The sequence below is a fragment of the Megalops cyprinoides genome, chromosome 25, assembly GCF_013368585.1.
Source record: "Megalops cyprinoides isolate fMegCyp1 chromosome 25, fMegCyp1.pri, whole genome shotgun sequence".
Taxonomy (NCBI): Eukaryota; Metazoa; Chordata; class Actinopteri; order Elopiformes; family Megalopidae; genus Megalops; species Megalops cyprinoides.
The window spans coordinates 19,474,155-19,497,285 of record NC_050607.1 but is presented as its reverse complement, the minus strand read 5'-3'; the positions used below and the strand labels follow the sequence as shown (position 1 = coordinate 19,497,285).

At 42.0% G+C, this 23,131-nt stretch overlaps 1 protein-coding gene across 1 annotated transcript in view; it reads right to left on the bottom strand.

The window, feature by feature from the left end:
• Nucleotides 1-4,291, bottom strand: part of kdm5a (lysine (K)-specific demethylase 5A) — a 35,764-nt gene extending 31,473 nt beyond the window's left edge. Inside the window, exons 1-3 of the mRNA XM_036519962.1 lie at nt 2,819-4,291; nt 727-804; nt 333-455 (exon numbers count right to left, since the gene is read on the bottom strand). Coding sequence (XP_036375855.1) covers nt 333-455; nt 727-804; nt 2,819-2,965 — 348 coding nt within the window. The 5' untranslated portion in view covers nt 2,966-4,291. The remainder of the gene's footprint in view (nt 1-332; nt 456-726; nt 805-2,818) is intronic.
• Nucleotides 4,292-23,131: the final 18,840 nt, after the last annotated feature.

The window sequence follows — 23,131 nt, the reverse complement described above, 5'->3', positions numbered from 1 at the left end:
CCATCCAAGCTACATGGGCAACAGTGTCAGACCAGGTTAACAACACTCCCAGACCAGTGAGTGTGAACACCATTAAAGCCCTACCACAAGTTACCTTGTGCTGACCTACAACGAGACTGCCAACAAAAACTAAGGGAACTCAAGTACACACACTACCATATATCACACAGGCACTGGATCACAGTATCCGTATCCATACCACATGGCAATAATGCAAGCAGATATAGTATGTAATGTATGGGTGTATATGTAATATGTAATAATTTGAATGTATGCGAATATCACTGGATGCAACCCAGACGTGGACGGGCTTGGTGTGGTGCTCCTCCTACCTTGCTGAGGACATACAGGTCGAGGATCTTCCTTTCCACATGGGGTAGCCGTAGCTTGGAGCCCTGCAGCTCCCAGAACTTGGCGATTTGGTCCAGGAAGTTGAGCTTGACCCGGGTCAGGGCCTGTGAGAGGGAGAGAGAGAGAGACGGGGGGGATTTATCATTCCGAGCCGCTTGAGCCACGCTTCACAACGTCACCAGGTCCACCACCCCACCCCACCCCCCCCTCGCTCGCTGCTCTGGGTCTGTTTACGTATCCATTGTGTTGAAGAATGCCTCCCCTGGGCGCAGGCCACGATTTGGCAACACTGCGTACCCCGAGGGCTCGCGCCCCCCCACTGTCCCGCACACGTTACAGAGAGCGGAGCGTTACCCTCGGGCCAGGTCGCCTCACCTCGAGCTCATTCAACCTCTGGACTCGCGGGGTGAAGCGGAAGTTCCGCACATCGCAGGCAAACGGAGGCTGCCAATCCTGCCAAATGAGGTCACAAAAAAAGTACAACAAAACTCGTCAGCTCTGCTCCGCTAGCGCACACAATTTCAACACACCATCGCCATTCGCTTACGAACATTCTGCCAAAATGACACAATACACCACAGTTGAGTTGTATACCTCAAGTTTATACTGGAGGATATTGCCAACTATAAAAATTCAAGTGCCTTGTTTTAAGGGTACAACAGCTAAGGACTGTTTGGGAATTGCACCTGTGACTTTTGGGTTACGAACGCAGATCCTTATGAACCCAGCACAATATCACCCATTTAGGTTTCCAGCCTGATGCTTCACGCTTTCTGTTACTTTAGACTGTAAGCACACAACTACACTTGAAACATTAACCTAAAAGTTGGTTATGCCAGACAGCACCCTTATTTTTCTCAAGTAAAGACCAAATATTTGGCTAAGTATGTGAATTAAGATATCTAAATAACCAAAAAGGTTATATCCTGTGTGATGAGTCTGTGTATGACATGTAAATTACATTTAGTCATTTAACAGACACTCTTATCTAGACCAACTTACCAAAGTGCATACAAGCAGGTTAGACTACGAGCAGAGACGACACAAAATCAACAGTGTGACAATCCAAAAGTAGGAGTCATTACATAACATGTCCTATTCTGTGAAGCACCACACTAGGTGCAAGAGGAGGTTTGAGGGTATAGCAAATATGTTTGAGGCCATATCATGAATGTTTAGAGTTCAGTGACAGTCGAACCAACACGGAGTTTGAAGAGATAAGATCGAGCGCAACAAAATCAAGATGTTCTATGCTACCGTTAAACAAATCCTTGCATTAAAGAGGACAACGGAATGAAATCTCCGTCGGAAGCACGGTCTGCTCAGTATTTCCCGGAGTGCTAGACTGAAGGTGTGCAGACATTGCCGGGTACTGACATTATGAAGGTGGAAACGGCTGGAGGAAGGGACAGACGACCACCTCGTCATAACAGTGCTCCAGACGATCTAAGGTTGTACACCTGCCGGATGGACGTGTGCGGAGGTGTATGAGCGAGTTAGTGCCGCGTCGCTTTAGTGTAATAACAGCTTTAAATTACGCAGAATACATTTAGAAGGAAAAACGGCGGGTGGTTAAGAGGAATTTTGACTATACAATTCCCTCAAGGTAATGAGGTCAAATCTGCAATCTGGAAAGGGGTGGGGCCTAACTGACACGCCTGATTTACACGTTGAATATGCTTTAGCACTACTGGCGTCCGGCCCAAAGGTTCGTCCGTTCATTCTACTTCGGTTTCACTTTTCAACTACAATTCCATAGGTTATGCGACTTAAGCAGAAATTTGGTCTTTAATAATATCAAACTTTTAAAAATTAAACTAGAAAACCGAGGAAAGCCTTGATGCTGGCCGCCGAAAGACACCTTTCTGATTATACTTCCTCTTTTCAACAACAAAACGATTTACAATGTCTTAAAATACAAGAGGCCATGACATAAACATCAATATTTAGTAATGACGGAAGACTCTAACATTTTGCTAGTAGTGGAAGTAGTGGAAACTATCGAGTATTTAAAAACTCCTTTACTTGAAAATGAAATGTGTAGGGTTTGATTAAAACATTGTACTTCTAATTTCAATGCATCCTAATGTTTGTTTTCTTCATTCGAAGTGACAACTCGGCCTGATTTAAGGTTACATCGTATTCGGATGACGAAGACGACTACAGAAGAGGTCCTTGAACATACAATTTTTTTTTAAATTTAGGCCCATGTTTAACATAAAAGATATTTGATTCAGTTTGCACAGATTCATGAAACATGTTAAAGTAGGAATAAACTAGCTTCTCTGAAATTAACGACTGTCGATTTAACGTATTTTAACGTATTTTCGGACCTAGGCCGAATAAGACCTAAAATAGAATTTATACAAACAAGACAAAGCCATGACGATGCACACAGTGTAAAATGGAAGCTTTGTAGCATATTAAAAAGAAAAAAAAAAAAACAATAAACAAGCATTGAGGTTACCTCGGGGGGACGAATTTTGCAGATACCAGTTTTTTCGGCAATGGGTCGGATCTTGTTTATAAATCCTAATGGATCCGAAAAATCTTCCCAACTTGGCTCAAAAACGGGACACTCCGGAGGGGGAACGAATTCAGCGTACACCGACATGATACCGTGTTACAATGGTTCAAGGTTCTTCCACATTAAATCTTTTTTAAAAATGTTGAACAATGAAATTTTATCCAACATTGGTCCACGATATACATAATTAATTTACAATGGGCACAAATACAGTCGGCTAGGAAATCATTCCATCTCTTTACATAATTTCAAATGGCACTAGTTGAATAGCTGCAGAAATATTTACAAACCAAAAAAACGGCAATCCCTAATGCGTCGTGTCCATTAAAAGTAAGCGTTTTCCCTGCATAGCCATCCAAACAGATTCGTTGGTGATCAGTATTCTTTTTATTCCCAAAACGCTGATGGGTAGGCATATGAAATTGAAAAAAAAACTTGTAAAAATGGAGTTCATTGCATGGCTCTGCTACATCTCAAGGAAATTGCGGCCCTATCCAGACCTCCCCCACCACTCCCTATGCAATACAGGCAGGCTGGAGACTACCTGGAGCGCAGAGCGACATCCATCAAAAGAGATATCATATCCGCTATAACAGAAATATGGTACCACATCAGAACACAACACAACTAGTTCCCAGGTTTGAGGGGAACAAAAGCACAAAAAATCCGCCACTGTTTACGTTTGACGCAATCATATGTGAATTCCTCTGTGCGAAACAACCTTCACATGATTTATGGAGTACTTTTGTAATCCAACTGTTGTGACCAGGGCGCATCACTTTAATCCATTATTTTGTAGTTACTGTTGTCCTTTTTCATCGTGCGGACTGGTACGCAAGCGCCCTAATCATTCGCAACCATCCTGCTCATAGCTCGCTGGCAAGGTAGAAAACGCTTCCATCCTCTTCATCCTTGAAATAGTTGCGAACTGCCTAAACAACCAACCTGACGGTCCTCATTCATTAAAAATAGCAAGCTGGAAACAAAATAAAAACTCTTGCTGCGCGGAGTCCTCAGTCAAGTCTTTCTGACATAACAGCGATCGGTGCAAAGTAAAAACAGCCTTGCTAGCGAATTAATTTCATTCTCCTTTCTCTCGATCTTCCGCTTCTCAGGTTCCCCGGCCGTGCGCTGGCTAGTTTGTTAGCCATTACGCTATCGAGTAGCTAAGCCAGCAGGCTGCTGGAGCGCTGCCAGTGCCACACTGCTGCTGCCGAACAACTTCACAAGGTGGTCAGCTCGCTGGAAAACCGCACGAAAATGCGATCGAAAACAACAAACTCACGATTTGAAAGACACGATCGATCGATGCTTCCTGTATTTAACACCAAACCATTACATAACCGATTTCACAAAAAAACTCCCGATGTATTTCTTATTAAAATGTAAAATTTCCACCTTCCTTTCTTACTATCGCCGTACCACTACCTTTGTAACAACAAAGTATTCATCCACCACCGCCTCCTTTGCGGACCTAGGAAAAATACAACTACAATCCACGCCTCGTCGTGACTGGTATTATGCAATTTATTAAGGTTCATAGGCTGCAAACATGCATATCTATTCTGTGTCGTTTCCAAGTAAATATTGCATAAATTGTGTCGAATGTATTGGGCGGATGGATATACAGTTATAAATGTGTGAGATGGTTGAAAGACGCTAAGGTCAAAGGTATAACTTCCGGAATATGGGTTCCGAAAGCTCGGGGGTGCTTTTGAATTCTCGATGGGGAACGAAAGAGATACGCGCTAAAACAGTCTTCCTGTCACCGTATTTCGGTTGCAACCATTTCTTCCTGAAACGGGGCTGCTGAGAATTACAAGTAATCTTGATTCAACGGGACTGTCGCACAGGGATTAGGCGCAACCCCCCGCAGCTCAGATCCACCCTCCACAGCTGTAGACGGCGATGTTGTGCGTTTTGTCGAATACATCCTGTTAGATTCGTGCAACAGAGGAAGACGCTGTCTATATGGGTTGAGTATCCAACCACTCATCTTGCCCTAACCACCGAGTTAAAGTACGGCCGTAATAACAGTGCCTTGTTTAGCTAATCAGACACATTTCGGTATACAACCGCCATGTTGGAAGGATGACCTTCTCAATCAAACCTTTAGGAAAGGTGTTACTTACTCAGTTGTTGGAGATTTCGAGTTGAAAAGCGCGCATCGCCCTTCATTTTCGCACGCAGCCATGACAATGACAGAAACAATAAATCTACGAAACGCTACTATGGGGAAGTTACATTGCTGTTCGTTTGGTCTTATTTAAACGTCGACAAATTCGCCTTGATTGACCTGAAGCAGCAAACTAGCTGGAGTTAGTGGTTCAAGAAAAAGATTTCGTTTATAATTTAGACATACAATAATTTATTGTCATTACATCTAAAAATGACGTTTTCTAATATGTATTTATTCTTGTTCTATAGATGTGTAGTATTTAAATATTCTATAGATTTGATATATTTGATGTTTAAATCATAAAAGCAACTGAGAATTCAAATTATGCTTAAATAATAATAATGATAATAATAATATAGGTTTGCATCATCTGTCGGTGCCTTAATGACATCAAAAGGACTGACACCAAAACAAGAAAAACGCTGACCATTGAAAAAATCACTACCCAAAAGCTGAGGTTGACAGACTATACACCAAGATTGCATCGCTCCTCAGTGGTGGAATGAACTCCCTGTCCTGCTACGGACAGCTCCATCACTCCAATCCTTCAGACGTGGTCTGAAGACATCTCTTCAGACTCTACCTGGACTGACCTATCACACAACCCCCCCCCCCCCCCCCCCCCAACCTCGCACTTCCCAAATCCTGTCTGCTGTCATCTTTCAGCTCCCCATCTGGATCAGCGCTGTTATAAATTGCTGTGTGCTTTTTGTGTTTTTGTTTTCTTGTTACCACCTTTTACTGTTGAAGTTGGATCTTATTAGTTGCCCTATATCCTGTAGCTGTATAAATTAGCTAGTACTGTGTCCTCAAACAGATTTTGCTCTCAGCTGAGAACTACTGTCTCATTGCGGAACTGTACACATCCTGTCCCCGTACTGTCGCTATACTTACTGTATGCACTTTTGTACGTCGCTTTGGATAAAAGCATCTGCGAAATAAATAAATGTAAATGTAAGATCAGGAGGACGTAGCTTAACCCAATTGGAGGTGACTTATAAAACTATAACCATTGGTTTAGACACATACCAATGTCAATGTCCAAATGATGTACTTCTCTGAATAGTGAAACAACATGATAGTAAGAATTTATAGTCCATAAAAAAGAAGCTCTCAATTACAAAATTGAACTTGAAATCTCTCATACTATACAAACCATTAATGACACAGCTAACAGCTATGTTTGAAGAGTCAGAAGGAAAGCAAAGTTACTTGGGCAGTAACAACTACAAGAAAACTGGGAGGAGGAAGCAATGCATGGGAAAACCCCAAAAACAAGAAAAGAAGCAGACGTGGACAAGCAAAAGACCAATTTCAGATCAAAAGCAATGGACTGAAAGCAGAAACGGAAGGAGTGATCATTGCTGCCCAAGACCCGAGCCTTGCCACCAGATCCTACCACCATTGAATAATCAAAGATGGAACAGATCCGTTCTGTAGGATCTGTGGTAGATTTGAGGAAACCATCGAGCACATTATCCCAGGCTCTCCGGAACTGGCAAAAACAGAATATGTTTCCAGACAGAATAAGAATTGTGACTACTTTAACTAAAATAATAAAGTGCATCAGTTAGCTCCTCAGCTGGCAACTGTGCAATCAGCCTAGCTCAGAAAGCTAATATTACCCGATAATCTCTAGCGAACCACGTAAGCTAACGTTCTCTGACACTATTCACACCAGACACTTTCTCAGTAATGGATAATGTTCAGCGTCAGGGTCCTGCTTCACCCTGTCGGGGTTTACTTCGTAATAATGACTGGCTCACTGTACATTATCCCGCTAATTACACGGCTACTAAAGAAATCATTCATTTGACACAAAATATTGGTTTAAAAATTATTTCATTGCTTCCGCTAAAAAATAGTCCGTTAGATTCTACGGTTGGAACTGCGTCCATAGCAACGTAACCTCAGTAGCCTTCTTCAGATTAGCCTACTTAGCGTTATAATTCACGTTAAACTGAACATTTCCACTGATGGTGAAGTGAGACAAGGTGAATGGGACTTCTTTGGGAATATTGATGTTGACGTTTCTGTCCTCATTCATCCTCTACGTTTCCTTTTTGCCGGGGCTTTGCAGTTGACACACTGCATTTTATGAACCGTGCTTCCTTATTATCTGGCTACTAGACTAACTAAATGGATTGTCCACACGCACTTGATTTAAAATGACGCAGCTCATAGCTTCACCATCCAAGGACCGTGGCTTTTAGCTAGTGTCACCATGCAAAGCTTCTCAGCATCCTGGAACGTAACAAAGTAACGTTACCAGTCACTAACATATCACGAACTCAACGGTAGCTACTTAGCCAGCTAACTACACCCGTAGGCCGGAAACTGCACGTTAAAAGATAATACAATTTCCCACTTTTGGTAAGAATCTAAAATTTATGCACATATCCATGCAACAGAAACTATGTTCCGCTGTAGCTACATGGACCTACAATGCCACCGTTAATGATGCTAGGTAACTACTGATTACTGTGTAATCGATGCAGTCACGCCTACCACTTCACCTAAACCATGGTTGCAAAAGTAAAAAAATTACTCTGCGTTTCTACACTAACAAATCCATTCGGTTCGCTACTTAGCGACCTGCACAGACCTAGCAAGCTATCTAACTGATATAATTCTAGGTCATTATTTCTAGTACTGTATCAATCGATAGCGATGTTGCATTAAGATAACTACCTAAAATCCAACTTTAGCTGGCTACCTATGTAGCTATTCGTCTGGCTACAAAAGAATGGACATTTCGGTCCCCCTGGGGTCCAATTTCACAACCGAGTTATGCTGGGAATACACAGCCATTTGGACAGCTACTTAGCTAGCTTGTTACCCATCAAGCAAGTTTGTTGGTACTCCTGATATTTTCAGCCTCTGCACTCCTGATGTCTGATAAACATAGAAGTAGGCTAATAAGAGAAAGCGACCTTTTCGTTTTCTCGAGATAAGGAGATAAATTAACCCGTTATCACGAGAAAACGAGCTTTGATACCCTGACATCACAAGTTAATTATTTCGTTACCTCGAGAAAACGAGCCTCGTTATCTCGCCATAACGAGAGAATTAACTCGTGATCTCGAGATAACAGCATTTAAAAAAATAATTGCAAGCACGGCCGTTCTCTGCTTCCGTACATTTGAACCTGTAATTGTTTGTCCGCAATACCTATTGACACAAAAATAGCCTAAATGTGCAGTATATTTGTAACTGGTTAAAATGACTAACATCTTGAATTAAACGAGCTTTATCACTCTTCACTAGCTCCGCTACCTTCTGATAATCCCTGTACCCGGTCGGGTGATGTACTCTTAAGTGTCGTATCAAGTTAGTTGTATTGAAGTTTTTTGTCTTGTTTCCCCCACGAGATACGTTAGTTTTACAAACATTGCAAATGGCATTACTTTGATCTGTATCAGATATTTTAAAAAACTGCCAGATGGACGACATTTTTTTCCATTCCAACCCTCGTGGCGAAATTTGGCTCACGTATTTTGCGTCATAGATTGGGTCTCAGTATCGGCCAAATGAATGAAAGATCGGCTGATCGCCGATCACATATTTAGAACGGAAACCGGCCGGTTCCGATCTACAGCCGATCGATCGTTCCATCCCTATTATTTATTTATTATTATTATTATTATTATTAGGGGTGCTGAGATGAAATTTAGGTGTGCTTGAGCACCCCCAAAAACAGTCTAAAATCGTGCTTTTTTAGTTTTAGCAAATGACGTGTACTTAGGCTATTATACGCGTTAAAATGTGGGGTTCTATTACCTTCGTAAAGACGAAGTATACTTTGAGGCTGCATGATTGTTTGAACAGTTTCACGTAATGAATATTACGATTTAATTATTATTAATTTCATTGACATTTCGTTTCACACGTGCTGTTTTGCCGCAGAGCAGGCTAACAATGGACATGATGTTCGGAACAATGTAGAGTAACTTTTAAAATGCAATAAAACTATTTACAGATTCGTGTATGCCGCCCGACCGGATATGGAAATGAACGAATCGGTGAGTCAAAAATTCGAATCATTTTATTGAACTGAACGAAAGGAACCGAATCACTAAAAATAATCGTTTTGAACACCACTAATTTCCAGCGGTGTGACGATATGAAGGCACATACTTCCGGTGCTCTTTAGGAGCGTGCATTTCAAAATAAGAGTGAACATCTCATCGACTGAGGCCATTAGAGGGATAGGTTTAATTGTACATGTTTGACGCACAATTAGACTCTAATATTCTTCGTTTTTTAAAAAAATGATTTACCATTCAAAACAAGAACTCTCCCTCTATCTTCATACTCATATTACCTATAGAAGCAGGATCACAACGTAACTCCCTGACTTTTAGAAAGGGCAAGGACTGTAGCAGATTGCCCTGCGCTGAGAACTGTGCCTTGAGTAGTTTAGTGAGTTGGAAGTTCACCTATTATAAATCCTAGCAGCTGGTTCGTCTGATTACCAAGCTTAGCGGTTAATATTGTTGTAAATCTTCATTTACCTTCCTTTGGGTGCAAGATTGTGTGTCACTGACGAACTGTAAGTTGTTTTCATTTGCTGGATGAATTTATTCCATACTGTAATAGCTTCGCTGGTGTTAGCAGCAAGTTCGTTGGCATTTAGCCATGTAGAGATGCAACTGCAAGTGTATTTCTGGCTAATTCAACTGCTATTGTTTGTCAATAACAAATGTACATTGCATAATTTTGTGTCTAACTCTATCTGCCCAGTGCCGGCCAGAAGCAGATGGCCCCCCCATGAGCCCGGTTCTGCTCAAGGTTTCTTGCTGATAGGGAGTTTTTCCTTGCCACTGTTGCCTTAGGCTTGCTCTCAGGGGGTCTCAGGCCTGGGAACAATGTAAAGCTGCTTTGTGACAACTTGTGTTGTAAAAAGCGCTATACAAATAAAATGAATTGAATTGAATTCGCGGCTAACTGTTAACGACGCGCATTCGGAATGTTAAATCTGTTTAATGGTTGTCTACTTGCTTTGTTGTTTAGAACATTAGTAAGAGGATTCCATTAGAAACGACGCACATCAAGCGCTTTAGAATGATAGCGCTGTTCATTTATTCCTGAATACTGAAACGGGCGTGATTGACCTGTAGATGGCAGTATAGTCACATAGTAACCAAAGTAAATCTGTGAACGACATTCTGACTCTAGAGGTGATCTTACCGACACTCACTGTCATACTCCAGAAGTATGTTGACAAAATGGAATACAACAATATGCACTCTTTGCTGTGTTTCAGTTTTTCTCTTACCGCTGTTTTGGGTAATATGCACTCACATCGGGGTCCTGCACACAAACACACAGGACCTCAGTGTTTTAATGACCAAACTTTTGGTTGTTCTCAATCCCTTGATTGACACTTGAGACCCCCTGAAAGCCTTAACAGTAACATTTTGGGGGGAAAAATCTTTAAAAAATTATTTGTCACTTGCAATTGTCACTAAAGATGTCTTTTAACTCTTAAAGCCCGGCAGACGCAGCCTGCGTCCAAATTCACATCTTCTCGGGTTGAATTGCTCACAAAGAATTCATTGCGAACGATGCTAGTTGCTTGTCTATGCGAAGAAGTATTGGCGAGAAAAGTAATTTTGAATTTACATCAAATTTAATCATAGTCACAATCTGCATACGGCTCTGCGTCCATCTCAAAGCCCATTATTCTTGTTTGAATTACTCACGAACTCGTCATTGCATAGATATGGAACACGTATCACAAGAAAGAGCGGAACCGGAGCTTTGTAATGATGCTAATCAAATATTTGTACATACCGAAGTAATCACACAGTAAATTTAAGAATTGATTTTAACACCCTTTCGGATAACATATGGTTCCATTCCAAATAGAGTCAAAAGTACTCTCATGATAGTGCTGATTTTCAAGCGTAGGTTTAACACTGACTAGTGTTGAAAAATAACACTTCTAGTGTTACTTAAGTCACTTAATCAACACTATTAGTGGTGTTTCCACGCTCTCTGCTAACTCTACTTCAGTGTTAAAGCGAAATTATTCCCACCAGTGTTACCTGCTTGTTCTCTATTCAGTGTTGTTTTTACTCTCATTTTACTTCAGTAAGTTAATTAAATACTTGGTTGAAGTGTCAAATAAAGCACATGTTTTTCACTTGTTCAAACAATTTATTAGCAATGTAGTGCACACATTGTCAAGTACAAAAAAGATTCTATATTTCATTGTAACATTTCATTGTAACGGAAATATAAAAATGTTCACTCATTACTTCAGGCTCTGAACAAAGGTACAATATGGCACAATAAACAAACCGTAAGTAAGTACGTCGTAAGTCTTCTGTAAATCAGCCGGTTTATGGTATACTAACTTATTGACATTCAGTACATTCCATTGTTCATCCTGTTTGAAGTCAACTTTAAAAACATGAAAATGGTCATCAAAACATAAAGTCTGAAGAACTTTACAGACTAACAACACCTGTTTATCTTTAGCAACAATGTCTCTGATTTGAGGAAAAAAAACTGGCAAATCCATGCCTACATCTTCACAAACAATCAAATCAGGGCGACACTCAGTGCCCTGGTATTTTACCCATTTCGGAGAAAAGACAGAAGTGTGCACAGACACATTCAAATTGATAGCAATGTTCTGGCCTTCACGTGTGTCACTGAGAGATATCATTTTTCCCAGACCCATGGTTACGGTGTTTGTACAAGCTAACCCTAACTTGTAAGCCATGTAGTTTTGATGTTTTATTGCTAGTGTCTTGGTTATGTTTTTAAAACTTTTCAGTTGTTTCTTGAAGTAATTGTGCTTTGATTCATAGCGTATCAACCACATGTGAAGGACAGGGCCTAAATTTCTGATGCACTGTGGGTAATGAATAAGAAAATGATGCTTTGGCAGTAGAACTTTATCAGGAAATAAATTTTTAAACAGCTTATGATGCTCTGCAATTAAGTGCTTCAAATATACTGTTAAACCTTCAGTTAGAATAGGAGAAAAAACAATGTTTACTATCTACAGAAGCAGCAAAAGAAGGTGCCGGCACTTATCACCTCTTGGCACAAGATCATCAAAAATAAGTGGCATATTTTGAATCAAACACCATGTCTGAATAGTGTTTAGGCCCAAATCATTGCCTTCATCTATTTTGACTCCTAGGGGCCTGTTCTCACTCTCTGTGTAGCAATAATTGAATGATTGTATTCGAACACCTAATTCTCTGGATGTAATAAAGTCTGCTTTCAAATACTGTAACAAAAGTTTCATCTCATATTGGGCGAGTCCTTCCAAAATATTGTGCATTATGTCAACAGAAAAAATGTCTGATATATTAAAATACTGAAGAGTGTCAAGTAAACAAGAGCGCTTAACACCATATACATGAGGTAGTGTTGGGTTTGACTGTATAGCTTCACAATGGTGCAGGTGTACATTTTTTGTTCGCAAACTCACGCTAGGGTCATCTTCGTAAAATACAGTTTGAAAGTTTTTCCTGTCAGTAAGGCAAAATCGACAGCAATAATGGGCAGAAAATGATTCAACAAACCCAAATAGGCAGTGTAATCCAGGGTTATCACCTGTTACTTGCGCAATACTACCCCGTAAACGGTCATCAAAGAGCGGAACTTCAATTCCCTCTGTCTCAAGTACTTTTAGGTCTGACACGAGTGGCTCCAGTATTGCATTAAACCCGTATGTTATGTCTTGGGCACGAAAGAGTACACATAAATGTATGTTGTCCAAAGATTAATTAAATTTAGGTGGGAAATTCCTCAGTGTGAAGTATATGCCCCCCAGTTTGTGCATGCCTCTCTTAGACCCCAATGGATTACAAGTTTCAAAATCATCATAAAATAACTGAATTTGTAATGCATGCTGCTCAGTCGAAAAAAGAGGATGTCTCTTTATATGTAAACCATCATCCAAATCGGCGAAAATACCATCTGGGGAATTGTCACCGGACTTCAGCATACAGCTGATGATTGGGCTCGTGTGGTGGATATCCCCCTGGTCTGGGCCAAATGGACCGAGGGTCTTCCTCCACATTTTAATGCCTTCCAGAAAATAATAAGTCCTCACAGAGTCTGATGTAATCATGGTTGTTTGGTTTATTGCATATGGTGATCAATCACATACAGTAAACCGGGTTGGTCCGCGGAGCAACAGGTGTATATGAGGTGTGTATACATTCACAAACACTCCCCAATCACTCCCCCCTTCCCTTCAGCCTACATCCATCCTTTATGCCTTTTCTCACTCCTCCCATCCCAGACCACAACTTCCAACTCCTCCCAGGCTCCTCCTTCAAGATCATCCCATTTTCCATTTTAATACAGAGTTCATTTTATTTTTAAGCATATATATGCCTGGAATATCACCATTATTTGTATTTATTTAAGGGTCAAATAACTCAGTTAGCCAGACAGCGGTGCTGCAGACTGTAAAAAAGGCACACAGATATCTATGTGCCATAAGCTACAAGGTTAGGCCTTAAAACAAAGGGTTAATGTAAGAACTAGGCCCCGTCTGGACACGGCCCAGGAGATGGGCCAGAAGAACTAAACCCTGCAAAGGGGGGCCATTAGCTCAGCACTACTATGATGGGCAACTATGACAAATTGCAGTAAATCCACATACAGTTTGCAAGCATTTTGTCAGTAGATGTCAGCTAGGCCAATGCAGGCAATCAGCTGTTATTTTCTAGCTGTATAACTCATAAAAGAAAATATAAAACTAAAATGGGATGCATATGTTAAAGGGGCAAAAACAGGCTGACATGCTGTAGGGGCATGTCAAGGGGAGGAGATACATTAAGCGAAGGTGGCATGACTATGAGTCAGAGGAAAAAGATACAATAAGCGTAGACCGTAAACCAATAGGAGAAGAGAAGGGAAAAAAGATACAATAAGCGTAGACTAGGAACCAATAGGAGAAGAGAAGGCATGACTATGAAACAACAACATAGCGCACAAAGGTTCTGGGGTGACTTCCAGGGAGGGACAATGCTGAAGGCAGTGTTCCTTCTCCAAGGTCACCCACTGTCCTGTAATAGCCCCCAAGATTACCCCCCTAGCGGTGTCTTACAATGGCCTACATGCAATGTTTATGACCTAGGGTAACCCCCAGCATTATTTAGGCATAGAATCACATCATATTACTTTTCAGTAGTAGTGCTTAATGCAAACAATATTTTCCACCATACGAAGTATAATAGAATACATATTATCTAAGGCTAACATATTAGATTGTCTGGTTTCCTTATACACTTCCAGACCTCCACATGTACAGTAAAGATAAAATAAATATCTAATGTAATATATCAATAACTTCAGTTAATATGTCAATAACTGTGGTTAAAATCAAAAGCTAACATCTGTTAGCAATGCTTATGATGTTTGCTGGCAATAACTTATTTCCACCATGTAACAAGCTTAATCGTACCACGTCAAGCTCCGCTTTTCTCTGGGGGGGGGGGGGTGAAAGTGGCAATACTCATAATTTACATATGAGGTATACACTTTATCAAAAATTTTCCACCACACGTTAGCTAGCCAGCTGTTTTGTCACTGACATAGGCCTATTGCTGAGGTAAAGTTAGCAGCTAGCTAGCGAGTAATACCGCTGGGAGAATTATGTGACCAACTTTCTGAAGAAAACTTCACCCCAGTATTCAGTCAACATTTTAAGTTTATAAACTGCTGACGAATAAACGTTTTAATTAAGTTAAACAAAAAACGTCCACACAGTATGTACTGTACTTTCCTGTTGTTCAAGGCTACAGATTTTCATCAACGTTGCACCTGTTTTCCCTGGCTATACAGTGAGGGAAAACCCGTCTGTTGTGTGTAGTCCATATTTGGCAGTCTTCTGCTGTCATTGGATGGCATGCACCATTCATTACATCAAAGTGTGACATTTGGTTATGCGGATTAGTGTCATATACTTTCCATCTCCACAAGGAAAATAACTCTTCTTATATATAGGCCTAATGAGACACATCCTAATGTTGGGTGACACACCTTCATGTTGGGCAAACTCTGCCCCATCTCCTACACTATATGGACAAAAGTATTTGGGCACACCTGTTTTTAAGCGTTTGGGCTAGGCCCCTTATCGCCAGTGAAGGGCAATCTTAATGCTTCAGCATACCAAGACATTTTGGACAATGCTATGCCTCCAACTTTGTGGCAACAGTTTGGGGAAGGCCCTTTTCTATTCCAACATGACTGTGCCCCAGTGCACAAAGCAAGGACTATAAAGACATGGTTTGATGAGTTGGGTGTGGAAGAACTTGACTGGCCCGCACAGAGCCCTGACCTCAACCCCATCGAGCTCCTTTGGGATGAACTGGACATCAGTGCCTGACCTCATAAATGCTCTACAGAATGAATGGGCACAAATTTCCACAGAAACACTCCAAAATCTTGTGGAAAGCCTTCCAAGAAGAGTGGAAGCTGTTATAGCTGCAAAAGGGGGACCAACTCCATATTAAAGTATATGTATTTGAATACAATGTCATTACAATGTAATGGTCAGGCGTTCGAATACTTTTGTCCATATAGTGTACATTAACTACATGAGCCTGGTTTAGAGGAGGGTTTGACTGGAGTTATAGACACACGCAAGTAAAGAACAGTGTGACAGTTTAGCACATTGGTTAAGGACTTGTAACCGAAAGGTTGCTGGTCTATCCAGCTGTATAAAAGAATGACATAGCAGAAAACTGTAATTGATGTGAGTCGTTCTGGATAAGAGCTTCTGCTAAATGCCAATAATGTAATGAATCTCACTTGATATACAGATGCCACCTACTTAGACATTATTTAAATAAACTATGCAGCTTTGCATTAGTTACTGATATTTCACATATTTTAATGATTCCACAATGTCACTGGTTAGACATTTTACAAGCAATAAAAATATACAACTAAATGTTAGAAAAACAAAAATTCATATTGTTGGTATTATTAGCAGTGTGAACAGAAGATCTGTTCATATTGAATTTCTAACTATAAACAGCAGTAGGTGGTATACAGTAGGCTGTGTAGCCAGGAACAAATGCTGGTAACTGAAGTCCCAGTGCTGCTTTAGATGTGTCAGAGGTACACTTGTTTGGTTGCAGATTCCCAGATCCCGCTCTTCCTCTCTCCTCCCTGCGCCTCATATGTCTGAAGTCTCTGTGTCCATGTTTACTTCCACAACAACTTCAATCTTCAGTGTAAATAATGTCTTGAGATATTTGGATCTGGAAATAGAAAATGTTGAGCCAAATTTAAAAGGGAAGTATTTCAAAAACTGTTTGGAATACAGAGCTTTAAATGTGTACTAATGGAGAAATTTTTTTCTGCCAGTTTGTAGTGGATCTGAGAGCAAAGAGCATTGGCATTTGTTGTTTTGAGATGGAATGAGCCAATGGTCCAGTATGTTGACACAGAGTTTGTAGTCAGCACTGGCTCCTCCAGCACACAGCCTGACCACTACAGGGGCAGGAATGGGAGGAAGGGGAAGTGTTATGGGCCCATTATGAGTGTCTGTGGAACTGAGGCTGATACTGTGGGAAATGCAGAATATGGGGAGATGTAACTGGCAGGCTGATGAATCAGAAGGACCCCTACACTGTACAGTGTGTTAGCTGTGTGTGTGACCGCTGTGCTGTGTTGCAGAGCTCTGATGTGAAGGTGGAGGCGTCAGAAGCTGATTTTGTGGAGCTGGTCCAAACCCTGCTGAATGACCCAGCTGAGAGAGAACACTTCCTCCAGGTCTGACACTCAAGTCCATGTAAAGTGGGGCAGGTTTCACTGCAGAGTTTTGGGAGTAAACATTATCTCATTATTAAGGTGCCATTCTCTCTCTCTCTCTCTCTCTCTCTCTCTCTCTCTCTCTCTCTCTCTATGTAATGTAAGATGCCACCCACCACCACCACCCATTTACTGTAATTCCAGCAACTGCCCTTCAAGCTGATACTCAGTTTACATTTACATTTACATTTATTCATTTGGCAAATGCTTTTATCCAAAGCGACTTACAAGTGAGGTACAATACAACACAAGCGAAAAACCAAACAGAATATTAGAAGTACTGCATGACAAAGTTCTAAAGGTTGGCCAGGCAAGGTACAAACTAGCAGGTAAAGCTAACGAGTGTGTTAAACCATTACAACCAAACCATTACAGTAGGAGGAGATAGTGGGGGAAGTGTTTCAGGTGCTCAGGTGAGAGTGGAAGACCTTTGTCTTCAGATGTTTCTTGAAGAGAATAGAGTGATTTAACGCCACGATGCAACGGGACCACCAGGTGCCTTTCGGTGGCAGAGCATAGCAGTCAGGAGGGAACATAGGGTTGCAGCAGAGAGTTCAGGTGCTTAGGTCCAGTTTTGTTGGTCACCCTGTACACGAGCATCAAGGCCTTGAACATGATGTGGGCCGCTACAAGGAGCCAGTGGAGTGAGACCAAGAGAGGTGTAACATGAGCCCTTCTTTGTTAGTTGAAAACCAGACGTGCAGCTGCGTTCTGTATCAACTGCAGAGGTTTAATAGCGCATGCAGGTAGGCCGGCCAAAAGAGCATTGCAGTAGTCCAGTCTTAAGATGACCAGTGCCTGGAGAAGGAGCTGCACAGCATAGTCAGATAGGTAGGGCCTGATTTTCCTGATGTTGTACAGCGCAAATCTGCATGATCTGGTAGTTGTAGCGATGTGGTCAGTAAATTTAAGCTTTAAGCTGGTCATCAATCACTACCCCCAGGTTCCTTGTAGACCTGTACGCAGTCAGAGTCGTTGAGTCGAGCTGAACGGTGATGTTGTGCTGGATCGACGGGCTGGCTAGGAGTTTCTAGTACTTTATATATAAATTTTCTAAATATAGCTAATTTTTGTGCTTATTGTGGCAGTCTGTTTTAATGTCACGGTAAGACAAAATCACTTCATAAGGATGTCAATGAAATGGTACCCAAACTAGTTAGAGTTAGCTGGCTAGCTACTCGCTAGCATTAGTTTTCCTTGACATTAGCTTCTTCTCATTGAATTTCTGCTATCCACTTGGATAGCAGAACTGGGAACCATTAATGCTGCTTCAGAAATTTATTTAAGGGTTTCTACTTTTCCGTGACCATGGAAAACTGAACAGCAGAACTTCCCTGTGGTAATTGTGATTGCCGATTCCTCCTCCACAACATCAGGAGGATTTATCCGTTCCTGACAACAAACGCAAAGCAGCTCCTTATCCAGGCCACAGTTCTCCCTCGCCTGGACTACTGCAACGCTCTCCTCGCAGGCCTCCCACCCTGTACCACCCAGCCTCTCCAGCTCATCCAGAACGCAGCTGCCTGACTAATCTTCAACCTCCCCAAATTCTCCCATGTTACTCCCCTGCTTAAATCCCTCCACTGGCTTCCTGTCGCTGCCAGGATCAGATTCAAGACCCTGACCCTCGCCTTCTCTGCAATCAACAGGACAGCCCCTACCTACCTCCAAGAGCTCATCCAGCCCTACACACCAGCCCGACCCCTGTACTCAGCAGCAACTGGACGCCTCGCTCCTTGCATGGTCAAGGCAGGAGGTGCTCATTCTGCCAGACATCGGCGTTTCACCTACATCGCTCCCCAGTGGTGGAACGAACTCCCTGTCCTGCTACGGACAGCTTCTTCACCCCATTCCTTCAGACGGGGCCTGAAGACGCACCTCTTCAGACTCTACCTGGACTGACCCAGCACACAATTGCTGCCCCCCCCCAATCTGTGCTGTCATAAATTGCTGTGCTTTTTAACTAGTTTCTTGTCGCCGCCTTTACCCTGACACTCATTGCACCGTTTGAAGTTGTTGAAGTTTGCTGTTTGAAGGTGTATCGTATTAGTTGCCCAATACGCTGTAGTTGTACAAATCTGATAGCATCAGCTAAACTCTTTCTTTGGCTTGAGGCCTGTACTTGGCCCACATTGTCTGAGGTGAGGTTGCCTTGGAATTCATCAAATGTCTCCTGTTGCTCATGAACCCTTGAAATCTCATCATCTTATGCTAGGAGATCCAGGGGACTTGGTGGTGTCAGCAAACTGAGGGAGGAATTCGCATAAGAAGCTCCTAACATCGGCTCTTTCCTGCGGGCCGGGCATGTCTGTGATGACTCAGGCTGTATTCCGGCTATGATGACTTGCAGACAGGACCTCTGGCTGAGTGAAGCAGCACTCTCCATTCAGCGTTAGGCTGGCCTGCTGGAGTCACAGCAGCACTGCTGAGTCACGCTAACCTGCCCTGTTTTCCCCACATGTCAGGACATCATCTGTGAGGGGTATCACCCCACTTAGTCTGTCCTCCAGCTAAGACATGCACCCCTGGAAGAGCTCTGGTCCCAGGTCAAAAGGAAAGACTCTGAAACAAAACTGCCCAAAAAGGCATGCCAAATGTAGTGACTTCTCTGCACTCACATGCTAGGGGTATCTGCCAAAAACCAGAATGCACCTCTAGCTTTGCAAAGAGTTACTGTATGTGCCCTTCAGCGGACCTTGTGACCCTTCCACTGGAGGCAATATATGTCTCCCTCTGCAGACTGCCTCAGCCACTTTGGTAAGGTCAACACAAATTCCTGTTTTACCGCTGGATTTACGGAGCACCACCAGTGACCCCTCCTCTCCTGCGTTCTCTCCAGCTCTTCCTGTCCATGAACAGAATTGGGACTCAGGGAGGGATGGTGAGAGCAGAGGCCTCTGTCCCTGGCCTCAGTGGCACTCAGTGAACACAGTGCACGTATTCATTTTGTTTTCAGTCATATTTAATTATCCCACCCCCTTTAACTGTGCTGGTTTTGGGGGTGCATATCCAAAGCATGGATCACGTTTCCCAGTTCATACACACGCAAACACATCCACTCCACATCCGCTCCCATCAGCTTAATCCTTCACTAGAAATAATCCACACAGACACAAGTAAATGTCTTGTTTAAAGCCTGGCTTATTTTACTGATTACATTACATGCATTTAGCAAAAGCTCTTCTCCACGATACAACAATACATAATACATCATAATACTACACAAGAAATTAACTTCAAATGCAAGAAGTAGCAGGTGTTAGGGGGTGGGGATAGAAGTGGAACCGAGATGCAGTCTGTAGAGGTGGGTCATCTATCTGGGTCAGAAGATAGCCAGTGATTCCGCTGTCCTAAACCCCGTGGGTAGTTCATTCCACCACTGAGGGACCAGTACAGACATGTACTCATCCATTTCATTTGTACACTGCTCCATCATCATCATCATCACCTTTATTTGTCAGACTCAAGGTCCACACAAACACAAGACAGACATAACATACAACATATATAAAAAAGGAGTATTGCACTTCTTATAAAAGACACTTGTACCAGTATTTCCACATAGATGACTGGTAGCGTAGCGCACTAAATCTAGGATTTGACAGCATCAAAACAAGCGACAAATAAATTTGTACATCAAATTTCTCATCAATGCCTGAAAAGTACTGACGTGTGCATTACAAAACACGTCACCTAAACTACAGGACCTGGGTTTCTTGAGCAATACAAATAAATTTACACCATAGGGGTACAGTAAGCTTTAAAGAGATTAATCTTTACATCAACTGAGCACATGTGGAATTTCCTTGCCAGAGTGTTAGCTTGGGCATATAATATGTGACACTGCTGATATATATCATCATCATCGCAGACCTGATCTGTGACGTAGTGACCCAAATATTTTGTTTTATTACAGACACTTAACATTTGTCCTGACAGATAAAAGTCTGGAAAACAAAGTTCTTTGTCCCCTTTTGTCCTACATATTAAGACAACACTCTTTCTAGCATTATATTGCACATCATATTTCAGCTCATAGTCAGAACATACATTCAGCAGTTGCTGAAAGCCAGCACTGCTAGGAGAGAGAATGGCCAGATCATCAGCATACATGAAATGATTTACCAAGGTGTTACCAATCATACAGCCAGTTTTACAGTTGCTTAGTTGGTTGGACAATTCGTCCATGTACAGGTTAAAGAGGGCTGATGAAAGTAGCCCCCCCTGGTGCTCCCCATTACTAACACCAAAGGAAGCAGAGATTGTATTATCCCATTTAACCTGCATTCTCTGGTTAGAGTACCAATAGGCCAGGATTCTTATAATGCTGTCAGGGACACCCGTTTGATTCAATTTCTTAAATAACTTAGAGTGATTGACTCGGTCAAATGCCTTAGAGGCATCAATAAACCCTATTAACGCAGAGGAGTTTTGCCTTAGGTACATCTGTGCTGCCTCCTTCAGGGCATAAATACACAAATCAGTTCCAAGCTTGGTTTTAAAACCAAACTGATTATCCGTTGTACCAATACAATGACACAGACGATCAAGCAATATCTTTTCCAGGACCTTAGATATTACACTAGCTAAGGCTATAGGCCTGTAGTTATCGAGACTCCCAACCTTGCCAGCTTTGTCCTTAATGACAGGCACCAGAGTAACAGACAGCAAGGAGTCAGGTAGCAGCCCATGGGTCATAAACCCAGAGAAACTCATGGCAAGCAGTACAGCAGCCTTCGGGCTTGCATGCTTAAGGTGTTCTGCTGTGATATTGTCTGGACCAGTTGCTTTATTATCAGCTGTACTACTGCTTGCTGGACTTCACTAGGGGTGATTATCACTGCATCCCTGTTAGCAATACTTCCCACTTTGTAGGGCTCACTTTTAACACAGTTAAATAAGGCAGAGTAGTGTTGCCTCCACAGCTCAGCTATATTATCAACCCCAGAGACTCCCTCTATGACACTGGGAAGTAATGCATTGGCCCTGTTCAGAGCTCTCACCTCATTCCAGAAGCCAATGACATTATTACATAGCAGCTTTTCAGCCATCGAATCCGCTCTCATATTCTGTTCACATTTAGCAATGTAGCGAGTGGCATATTTATACCTTGCACTGGTGAGCTTTTTATGCTCCAGGACAGGCCCATCTCTGGGTCTACCTGCTTGCACCCATGCCGTATATGCCTGCTTAGCTTCTGCATGATGTGCCGCCACATGCTTGTTCCATCCTGGCTTGATGTTATTAGCCTTCACATATGTAAGATATGATCTACTGCCCTCATACATAGCACCCACAATACTGTCATACATAGCACAAAGGTCCTTACAGTGGGAGATATCATTGCAGTTAACATCTGAGCACATAATAGCATGTCGAGGAAGATATATATTACTTAAAAGAGCATCGGTTTTCATGCAGTATGTCAAAAGATCATCTTTTGAAAGTTTTGCCCATTCCAATTTCATCTTGCAGCCACCATTCACACTCTGTGTTAACTCAGGGAGACTTTCAGTATCAAGCAACATTGCAAATGGTACATGATCTGACATGGAAGACTCATACAGGATTTCTATGGATTTCAAAACAGCATGGGCATCAGCAGTGCTAATGCAGTGGTCAAGCCATGATGTCATGTGTCATGCTTCACTTATATAGGTATAACTATCTGCTGGTAGCAGCAGCTGACTGGATACTATAAGATAATTATCTTTACATTTATTCATTTGGCAGACGCTTTTATCCAAAGCAACGTACATAGGTTACAGTTCTTTACAATGTTATCCATTTATACAGCTGGATATTTACTGAGGCAACTATGGGTTAAGTACCTTGCCCAAGGGTACAGCAGCAGTGTCCCAGCGGGGATCGAACCGGCAACCTTTCGGTTACGAGTCCTGCTCCTTAACCACAGTGGTTAAGGTTAAGGTTAACCACTATGCTACGCTGCCGCCCATCTTCACAAAACTTCACAAAACTGCAGCATATGCTTGGCAAACACAGACTGGCCATCTGAAACGTCTGCATTCATATCACCAACTACACAAACACATGTGAATTGATTTTCCTGGATAAACGAATTTATAAAAGCAAGTCTATTCAAATATATATCTTTATTCTGTGAGCACTCATACGGCGCGTAAACATTAAGAACGACATGGTCTTTGTTTTCAAACTTCAATTGTACAGCAATGCACCAATCACATCCAGTCCTGATGGCATTTATCACTGAGTCCAATTTTTTGCGCCATAAGATAGCCACACCTCCTGCTATC